Source organism: Rhea americana, unplaced genomic scaffold (assembly GCF_003343005.1).
Source record: "Rhea americana isolate MKP2758 unplaced genomic scaffold, rheAme1 scaffold_20, whole genome shotgun sequence".
Taxonomy (NCBI): Eukaryota; Metazoa; Chordata; class Aves; order Rheiformes; family Rheidae; genus Rhea; species Rhea americana.
Genome location: NW_028186150.1, coordinates 7074597 through 7085957, shown reverse-complemented (window position 1 = coordinate 7085957; position 11361 = coordinate 7074597). Strand labels below are relative to the sequence as shown.

Sequence of the window (11361 nt, the reverse complement as noted above, 5' to 3'; positions counted from 1 at the left end):
ATGCATAGTCTACGATTTACGGTGGTTAGTGATCCCCCAGAAGATGAACAGGACCTTGAATGTGAAGATATTGGTTTTGCTTATGTCAGTTTGAGAGAGATATTTCAGAAAGAAAGAGATATCATTGAGCAAGATATCGATGGTAAGTTTTAGAAATTATTTTGTTGTAGTCTTTCATAACTTAAAAATTATTAGTCAAATTTCTACTTCCTTCTGCAAGACTTAGTAATTGTGTGATACTCTGTTTGAAGAAGAAATAGTTTAATATTAATTAATGACATCCACATTTGTTTACAAAAATCTGCAAAAATTGTATAATTTTGTTATCCTTAGAATGCCTGTTTGATTTAAAAAAAAAAATCCTAGGTTTTGTTTGTTTATTTTTGAGTGATCAGTTTATAAAACCTAAGAATTTTCACAACACATCCACTATGATTTTCTATTTTGTACAACATAATTCATGCTAGTAAGGGTGTAAGTATATTTTTTATTATTTAAACGTTGTCAATAATTTTGTATTGCTGATGTCTATATACTTGTTTGAAGTCTTTTTTTTTAAATCACCTAAGTACCTCAGGACCACATCCTCTGTATAGAACAGATGTCTGAAATGAGATCAAATACTGATGATTTGCTGAGGTACCAGGTTAGAGCAAGCACCTTTCTCTAACAAACAGAAACTGAAAATTCACAGTGACTTATTAAAGCAAGGTGAGGTAGTTAGGAGATGGTTGAATCTTCCATTTCCTGTGTCTTATGATAGCGTTTTCAAAAAGCTGGTGAGAAGGCTAGAGAAGGCTATTTGGACCCTTCTWAGGCAGTGAAGGAAAATATGCTCCCTGCTTAGTGTTTCCTGTTCCCCAAGGTAGCAGGTTCAATATCAACAGTGCATTTATCAATGCAGTTAGTAGATTTATCAGTGTGGTGCAGTGCAGTTATCAAAAGCACATTTTTCCCCTTACCTGTTCCTTTCCATCCTGTTTCTCTACTTCGGTAAAGCTAATTAAAGGAGAAGCTGAGAGTGCATCTGTTATGGCACAGTTACYCTTGCACAAGGGTAAATGAGCCAGCTTGATTACTAGAAGCAGTGGAGCCATGTTTGCAACATGTTCTTCATAATGGCAAGACTTTTAGTTAGCCTGGTAGAGTGCCAAGCTAATGTGACTTTGCTGCTTCTACTGTTGTGTCTAATTACCGTACCTCAAGCGATGAGGAGCTGAATAGTGAGGGAAAGAAATAGGCTTTCTTATCCATTTCCATTATCATGCATGATTTGCATCCATGCTGTAGCTAAAATATTAAAAGTATGCATCAAAGTTTGAGGAACATGATAAGGAAAATTATAAAAAGAATCAAATTTCCATACCCTGGAAAAATAATATCCAGATCTGATGCAGTTTTGTGGCTGAACCACTTAATCTTTTCTTTACTAATAATTTCTTCCAAGTAGTTACATGAAAGCACATACTGAAAGCACATCTCCTCCAAACAGGTATTTCATAGTCTCTCACTGGAAAATTGTTTTTGTTCTGGATTTTATGGCTCTTTTGTCATAAACCTCCCTTGATAAGATTGATTAGTGATAAATACAATATTGTACCATTGCAAGTCACTTTTCACAAAATTCTTAAAACTCCTAATCGTCATCTGAGGTTATTATTATGACAGGAAGGACYGTCATGTTTAGTATTAGTTGTTCTGTTGAAAGGCAATCGTTATTATGTAATGTTGACTATTTATTTCACTGTTGTGAAGAAGCATTTCTTCCCCTTATCTTAAGGCATACAAACTAATCTTTACTTTCCCTATGTACATTAGCTTTATGAAAGTGATATTACTAGATAGAAATACCTTTCTTATTACTATCCCCATTCCTCCCCTCCCACAGATAATAATTCTGTTCCTTGGGAAAAAGCTATTTACAAAGAAAAGCTTGCAAAGTTGTGTAGAAGATTGTTTTTTTAGAAAAAAAAATACTGACATTGTTCCCTACACAGTAATCTTAGTTTATTCAAGGGAGATTTCTAGTATCACTTGATTATTAAAACACAAAGTCTCTTTGACCATCAGTTGCCATCAGTATTATAAATGATGGGTTAAAATATTGTATTATACAATATCTCTTTTTCAGATAGATTTAGGGTAATTTTGTTGCCAAAGTAGTAATAAATACCCAATATATTTGGCAGGCAATTTATATATATTGGTATTTGGTTTTCATTATACTGTTTAGATTTTCTCTCTTTTTTTTGTATTCATAACCATATTTTCTGAAAATTTAGAACTTTCAGAGAATCAAAATTAGCTATGCATTAATATATGTCTCATCATGGTAAGAATAGCATATGTCAATATATTTTCTTAGACAAAGTCATTGTAAAAGATCTTTTCTTAAGAGCTGGATGTTTATGCCCAGACTTCCATTAAATGTACTAACTCAAATAGCTTTCCTATATAATATTGTATATGCTCTCTAAGGTAGATAGTGGTTTTAGGTTTAGATACAGAGGACTTAATAGGATGCTACCACATAAACAGCTAATCATTCTTAGAATTTAGATACATTAAGCTATCTCTGTACTTTTTGAGGACTGCAAATGTATCTTTTTCATACCTTGTTCCTTTCATTGTTGTTTCTGTGAGAGTGGCCTACATGAAATTAGAATCAGTTAAGTAAACAGCTAAGCAAGAGGCTGGATGAAGCAAAGTGTGTTCAGAAAGCAATCAAAATGACAACATTAAAACTGAGCAAATAGAATTAATGTTACCTTCTGATATTATTAATTACAATTATCTTACTGTTCTCATAAGTCAAAAGAACAATGTCTTGAAGTCTGCTGTTTAAGTTGACAGTTCGCTGAGTGATCTGCACAAGGTGATACAAAATGTTCTAGAGCAAAAAGAATAGAATAGAGTCTAATAAATGATGGAAAGTTTATCCTATGCTTTTCCCTCTCTAAACCTCTACTGAGCTTTTCCAGCAACCTAGAAGTTGGTAGCACACAGTGTAATTGCGTGTTCCTAGAGTAGTTATCCGAGTCCATATAGTATGTACTCTATGCAACCTTGCCACTTGTCTGCTGTATAATTCGCTTTGAGGAGATGGACTGTCAAGACTTCAAATGAGTTCCTTTTAGAGTCAAGTTAAGCAGTCTTTTTTGCTCTTTATATAGGACTGAGAAGGCGCCTCCTTTTCACTGTTGGCAACATGTTTTTCATCATAGCAGCCAAGAATTTGGTGCTCTGGGCTTGAACAGATACTGTAAAAGAGTGCAGTTTCAGATCCTGCTAGCTAATTTGTGTAAAACAGAATTTTAAGTACTACTTTAAAACCCACATAGACAAAGATGAAGGTAGTTAAAATAGTTTAGTCTAGGGCAAATACCATCTTTGTCTACACTTACCTATTCTACAGCAGATAGAAGCATGGAGTTAAAATAATTTTGTTCTGCACCAAATGGAATGCCAATTTGCCATTTAAATACCAATACCTGTTTTGGCTGGTTAGGCCCAGTCTCTCACACTGTGTAGAAAATAGGTTCATTTAGTATTTTTTTTTTCATTTTAAAATAAATAAATAAATAAATAATAATAAACATACATACATATCTTTTAATGAAGTTTGGATTCTAAAGTCTCAGCATCTATGTTTATTATGAATAACAAGCAATGAATTTACAAAGCTGTCATATACATAGTTCTCTTTATTTCAGAGTTAATTCCAACACAAATACTTTCATTTATGTACTTTCTAGTTCTTGGAGTGCTCAGTTCCTGGTAGGTTGAGCACCAGCTCCTTGTCATAAGAATTGAGTTTTCTCAAAACCTTATAGGTCTGAGTGTTAGAACTGAAAGCTATATTTTACTTTTTAAAGCATATATAGATGCTCTTAATCTGTCCAAATGCCAAACAAAATTATCAAAACAAAACCAAAACCCTAAATGAAACTGCTAATACTGTTTTCTGATGTTTCCTTTCTAGTTTTCGATTCACAAGATGATAGTGCAGTAATTGGAAAGCTCAAAGTAACAGTGGAGGCCCTCCATGCACTGCGTTCAGTCTATGAGGAATGCGGAGATAACTAGGCGGCATGAAAGGGAAGTTTGCCTGTAGAAGCTCCTTTTCCCAGTGTAAATACATGCTTGATAGCTCTTCGAAGATGAGATCTTTGTAATTCTTACAGTATATTTAATGTATAATTAATACGAAAAGGATGCTTGATTTGCAGTTGTAAAGTTTTGTATACTTTTCAGTCTGTTTGTTTTTATATCTCCCCCCAAGGCTAAAAATCTCTCCACAATGGACAACGTCTTGTAAATAATTAATACCTACATGATTGAATGATGTGCTTTATTTGCATTTTCAACATTTTTCCTACATAAAACAGTAATAAAAATGCAAGTCAAATTTTTAATTTTTAATAAAAAAAACCCGTAAGCCTTAGAAAACTGATTAAAAATACTTTTATGTTATCCCTAATCACCCCACTAAATGGAATGCCTGTGATTAGCCTCATTAAGAATTTTATACTGTGAAGATTTTATTAAAAGCAATATATGAAAATTACTTGGATTAATGTGTTAATCTGCCTCTTTAAAATGCTAATATCCATTTTATGCACATTAAATCTCAGTATGTGTTTTCTTTGATGCATGCAGTTCCTATCAATTAAATATAAAGAATGAGGCTAGTTGCAGGACTTATTAAATTACTGCAACCTTTTTTTAAATAACTTTTGCCCTTCTACTAACATTATAATCAGCTGTTTATGATTATAATGATTTGAAGTAGGGGGAAGGCAGGCGTAATCATTTTTTCTATACTGTAAAAGATTTACTTCCAGCCAACATCTGTCAAAGCACAGAAAGAAGCTATAAAATATCAGATTTTGCTTCACCTAGTTTAGTTGTAGGGACAGGCAACTGTGTTTTCATTTGGCTTTTTGTCACTTTTAGAACTTACATCAAACATATACAATGATTTGTTGTGTCTGAATAACCAGTGTCTAGAAAGCAGCTTCGAAAGTTAATTTTCTAGCTTTTAACCAATCTCAATGAAGGATTTAATTGATATTTTTAATGGAGCTGTGAATCAATGCCGCAAAAAGATTGTCTCTTGAGAACAAGGATATAATACATTTCATTTTTTAATTTACTTTTTTATTTGTCATTTTCTTCAAAGGATTTTATAGGCTGTGGATTTCTACTGTTTGCAAACAGGCTATGTTTCTTCATAAGCATATGTAAAGTATTCAGAGAGATAAGTAATTTATTAAAATCTACCTAATTTGCCGTGATATATTAAATCTCTGCTTCAGTGATCACAGACCATTTCATTTAGAGAATTAGGCATTCCCTCTTTGTGTGATTAAAGCTCTGGAAAATGAGTTCTTTGCTCCTATTTGTGAACATTCAAAGCCTGCTAATGGCAAGAAGATGGAATAGATTATGAGACAATTCATTACAGTTCAACAGAAAAAAAAAAAGCAGTTATAATGCAGAAATGCAAGTATGAATATCTGCATATAGTTTGAACCATCTGTGCTCTAATGGCTTCAATAATGGCTCTTCGTCTTCAGTAGGCTTTGAAATGACATCCATACAATATTAATTTGTTGATGTACATTATGAGGCCAATGGAATGAATATATTCTGACCACAGAAATCTCTAAATTCCACCATGAACTGATGGTTGACTCCATTTTAGGGCCTACCATTTTCAGGAGTAGTACTTCTCATCCAGACTTTGCCAATCCTCACAGCATTTCATTCCTCTGGATCTTTCAGGAGACCACAGACAGCTGCATTCCTAAACCCTTCCATTCTTGAGATAATGGCCATATGTTTGTTGTCGTTTGGGCTGGCTCTTAGTTCATCGTTTTGGCCACTACTTCTAGCTTTTTTTGGCTCTGTGCACCTATATTGTCATTAAGACAGTTATTATACATTACAATAATTTGAAACAGCTAGATTCAACACTGAGATTAACTGAGTGGCTTTTTAGAAATTTAGTTGCGGTGCTCTACCAGGAGGTTCATATTATTCTTCTAAAGTTTGCAAACCAAGCTAAATATCCTGCATATAAACAAAGAAGTGAATTGTACTTTTTTTTTTTTTTTTTTTTTTTTTTTTTTTTTTTTTTTTGGTGACTGTTAACTGAATTGCAAAAGAACTATGTAACTGGTGCTTGTTTTCTTGTGAATAAACCATGTGGTAAAATTAGAAAATCAGTGACGTCTCACTTAAACGTTTACAGTAACACTCTTAGCACTTAATCTTCACCATCTGAAGTTGAAAACTTAGTAACTGAGCATTCATATACTCATTAAACACAGACCTCTTTAGTAAGTTACTGCAAAATATTCCAGCTGACATTTGGTTACATYGTGTTAACTGTTCTCAGCGACTCCAACATTAACATGTATAATTTGCCTCAGGTTCCTGAACATATTTCTTTGTGAGGCTCTGTGTTTTCCAGTGTTTGATTTAAAAAAATAAATCTTGGTTTCTATTCATGTTTCTTACTAAGACAGATAAAATATTCAGTGAGGACTTTTCAGCAGATGAATTGTATTATCTTATGCAACACAAACATACAAACGCACTAGAAAGTTTTGTTCTTGCATTAAGTAGTCTGTATTTCCATGTGATCTTAAATCTTGTGTCTGAATTCTGCACTGTGCAGGGAAAGTAGAAAATGTAATGCTGGTGCTATTTTGTCCAGATTTTAGCTGTGAATAGCTTGAAGAAAATGTATATTTGTACTGTTAAGCTTGAAGCAAAAAGTATCCTCTTTTTATACCCAGTATGTCAGTAAAAACATTCCCTTTTGCATTTTTTTTAAAAAGACATGTTAATGCTGATGCTACCTATTTTTAAATGTTACTTGGTTAAAATATTTTAATTAATAGTCAATATTTTAAAAATAATTTTTGTACTATTAGTGAAATTCTTCTAAGGCGTAATCTGGATGTAAAATGTAACAGGGCTYCTGGTTTAGATGAATAGGGTAAGTTTGGGTAATCAGCTGGTATCTTCTCTATTAATTGTCTTGTCATTTGTATTGTTCCCCATTAATTATTACAGCTTATAGCTTTGCTATTTTATCTTCTTATGCAATAGAATAGCTGCTGTTCTCCAGGTGTCCTARGTATGTTAATCAGGAAGTAAACTTAAGTTTACCTCAAAATTCCTTTTTTTTGTGTGTTGCCTTTAACCCGTTTTGGTCCATAAGCTAGGGATGGAAGTTCTAAGAACAAATACGTCATGAATCAAGGCAACATCTACATGAACAGGATCAATTTTGCTGTACTGTAAGTCTCAACTTATCATATTGTATACTTATAATAATAGATAAAAAATGAAAAAAAAAATACTATAATTTGTCTCTGGTAGAACTTCTACAGCTCAAGATCAATATCTATATTTATATCTATTGTTTTAAAATGCTTTTTAGTACTTCAGGATATAATAAGACATTATCATTGTCCAAGGAATCACAGAAGATATCATTACTAAGTATCTGTTGTTAAATTTTGTTTTCTTATTTTGCATTAGAATGAGAGATTGATTTAAATTTAGTTTCATAATTGTGCAGCATACTTTATTGCATGTTTCAGGGCCAGAAAAATTTTAATTTAAGGTTTTTAATGTTGCAGTTAGGTTTTTATGCAGGAGATGGTACTATTTTATCCATTCATTTTTTCAGGTATTCTACAAGAGGAAAAATATTGGGATTTTTTAATTTATTTAACTAATTACTTTTAATTATTTTATTTAACTAGACTTACTTTTAATACTGTTTGTGATACAGCCCACAGTGATAGTAGTTAGAACTAGAAGCTAGTCCTACAACTAATAATGAATTGGATGGACTGTATTGCCTGTATGAAATAATTGCAGAATACAAATTCAGGTTGATACCTTATGTACTTGTATATTAAAAAGCTTGCTTTTGACATAGTATGCTAAAGGTATTGCTCTGTTCTTTTTGTTAGTTTCTTTTTGATATATTGCTGACTAATTTTAATCTATTTTCATTTTTAAAACATGATGAGGTAAATTGTGAAGAACTTGATTTCATCACAATAATTACTTAATGGAAGAATTTGACCTGTGTTTTATTTTACTTGTTATAGTATAGTCTTACAGCTTACAGGACACAACTGAGAAAATCACAGMTCCTAGAGACCTGTGTTTTAATAACATCAAACTCCATCTAAATCTCGTAGCTCTGGGCTTTAGAAGAACGTGTATTTATACGTTTCAAAATTCCTTACTTCTAAGGTCCTCTTTGAGCACCCCACACTTTGCGGGATCAAGCCTAACTTAGTCCTAGCATATTTTAATTTCAAAACAAAGCTGCTGATAAATTACCAGATACCAGTTGTGGATATTTTCTCTAAGAGGATAAACCAATATGAACTTTCAAATAATGGAAATGCTCATGGGCCTTAACTGTAATAGTACTACCATGTTTTAGCCTGATATTACATTAGGATAGGATAATTAAGATTGGAATGGACTTCAGGAAGTCTCTAGTCCATCCTCCTGCTCAAACAGGGTCAGCTATAGGTTTAGATCGGGTTGCTTAGGGCTTTATTCAGTCTAGTCTTGAAAAACTACAGGGACCAAAATTGTACAGTTCCTCTGGGCAGCCTGTTCCAATGCTTGACTGCCCTCATGGGGAAAAAGTGGTATATATTTGTATACCTAACTGCAATCCAAATAAGCTCCATGGCAAATTTTTAGACAATTTTTTTTTGGTTTGCTATTTAAATCAAATTTAGATCTAAGCATGTGAAAACAGCCTTTGCTCTTAATATACTACCCATCACCTTACTAATATTTTTTTTGAGTTCTGTGGATGGTATAACCATGATCTTGTTTGTCCTGTTAGCACTTAATTTGTTTCAGCCATTTAACATTTTGTACAGAGATACAAATAACTATAGGCATTTTAGTGTTGATTTCCATGCCTACTGCTCTGCAGTATGCCATCAAATTTCCATCCACACTTTTGTGAAGCAACTGACAAAAGATAGTTATGTTATAGTTAACCATGTGGTTTGTTCAGATAATTTCTCTTTAGATGTCTAGTACTAATATGTTTTCCAATTTACCACGCTTCATTCCTGTTTTTGTTAAATTCCACTTACCTTATTTTAAGAGTGAGAAAAGAAACAGATTAATCAAACAAAACCAGGCTCACATTGAAATTATACTCTTCATACCCTTCGTTCATTAACTCTTAACATGTGACGTTTAGACTTGTGAAGAAATGTGTTCCCTGAGCTGTGAGAAACAGGAATATAAATGTGCAACCTCTGCCCAGACCCGTCTCCCTCTAGCAAAATACATGTTACTCTAGTAATCCAACATCAATAGCTGCAACAAYGCAAGACAGGTCTTGCACATGATCTAACAATGAACTGTTTAACATTTTTGTGGATTTGGAAAATAATCTATTTTCTATTTAGATGAACTGGCATTCTTGTTGAATGTAAAATTATTTCCTTATGCACTAAAGCTGTAAGAAGTGAACATTCTTTGAAAAACTATTGGAAAAATGTGGTCCTTCTAATACAAARAAATCAATAAAATGAAATTTCTTTTGCATTCTGACTGCGTGTTCCTAAGTATAAATAGCTGACATAGCTGGCAACCTTAGGCCTCAGTGATAAAGAGTAACTTAAAATGGAAAATTTTCCTAAGGAGATGCACCACCTATCATCTCACTCCAAACACAGAGCACATGAATAGTAAATAAAACACAGCAAATTTGAAAAGAGAACATACAGAAAATCCTTCTGCATTTTAAAAACATTCCTTAACTTTCTTTCCTTTGTTACAGTCTATATTGGCATACCAAACCCAGCCCCATTTGGAAACTCCTTGTGGTAGGTTGCTAATGTCAGTTGTGTAATTTGTGTATTTACCCGTTAGATGAAATGAACAAAAATGTAACAATATATAAAGCTCTATCAATCATGTCTGTGTATCTTTATACAGTAAATATTACCTGAGTAAGAATATCTATTCTCTTTTTTGGCCTAAATATATTTAAATTAAACAAGCATAATAAACAATAATTTATTTTCAAATGAAATTTACACTTGTCTATGAAAAGCTTTTAGTAACAGAGCTTGTTACAGAAGTTGAAGAGTAATGAGGGATTACATTTGCACTCTCTATCTCAGACAAGTGTGACGGGGGCCTGCCCTGTACAGCTATTGACAGATCCTACAACGTCACTCGTATTGAGGAAAGCAGTGATTTCTGCAGTTCTGTTAAGTTTCTTCTCAATAATTTTGAGTTGACCTGTTTAAGGAGAACGCAGAAGTTGGCTGGTGTGAATTTTGTAGGGTGTTAAGACTTGCTGTTCCTGCATTTTCATTGTTCTCTGGGGAAAGACTCATTACAGCAGGTAARTGGAAGGAAGACTTTCCTACTGAAAGTGAACTTTGTTCTTAAAATGAGCATATAGAAGGTCTTTGCAAAAAAAATAATAAACTCCTTGGATTCTATAAACCAAAATATTTTTTTTTGATTCTATAAATCAAAATATTTTTTGTTGGATGTTTAAATTTTATGCTACTATGACTTGATTATCTGTTTTTTCAGAAATGAGAATGACTTCTTTGCRGGAACATGCTGTCTTGTGTATCTTTACAACATTTCTGAGCACAATGTGATATGGCTGCTTATCCATCCCTGCTCAACAGTTGCATGTTAATTTAAAAAGAAAAAATTCCTATACTTATATGGGATTTAAGTGATATTGGTAAGTAGAATGCTGATCCGGATGTCTTGTTAGCTTGATAAAATGACTGGAATAAATTTCAGGTATTCCTTTGATTTGTTCCTATAATGAATAGTATCTCCTGTTCTAGCTGGAAGTTTCCATAACAGTCCACTTGGCCTTACGTGGAAAGGATGCAGTATTCAATCAGTCACTAGCTGTACACTCTTCAGAATACTCTGGAATTAAGCTCATCCTCAAATAAGATTAAATAAGTGCTCTTAAGTGGAAACTATACATTGTACACTAAGGTGTTGATGGCGAACATCAAGTGAGTCTTTGATATTCCCACAGGCAGGGAACTGATTAAAAGCGATGGCTATGGTAAACACCCTTTCTCAGCCAAATGGRAAGAACAGTGAAATCGCTGTATGTTGTGGAAACAGAAGCAGCCACTGCTCCAGGCAATGAGCCATATGCTTGCTGCTTTCCGTGGTCGGCTGTCTTRTGTGGCAGTTGTGTTCCCCAGTTGCGTCCACGGGTGTTAGGGATTCTTTAGCAACTTGCATCATGAGAGACAGAAAAGACTAGAGGACAGAAGGAGACAGAGCAGATAGATC

General features: G+C 33.4%; 1 protein-coding gene across 7 annotated transcripts in view; it reads left to right on the top strand.

Moving 5' to 3' along the window:
- RPGRIP1L (RPGRIP1 like) overlaps window positions 1-6430 on the top strand; it is an 82558-nt gene extending 76128 nt beyond the window's left edge. For 4 of the 7 annotated variants that reach the window (XM_085303864.1, XM_085303865.1, XM_085303858.1 and 1 more), the window contains exons 26-27: window positions 9-142; window positions 3983-6429. In XM_085303864.1, the coding sequence (XP_085159990.1) occupies window positions 9-142; window positions 3983-4086 (238 nt within the window). In that variant the 3' untranslated portion in view covers window positions 4087-6429. Of the gene's footprint in view, window positions 1-8; window positions 143-3982 lie in introns of all 7 variants that reach the window. The other 3 variants (XM_085303861.1, XM_085303863.1, XM_085303862.1) reach the window with 1 other exon arrangement.
- Window positions 6431-11361: the final 4931 nt, after the last annotated feature.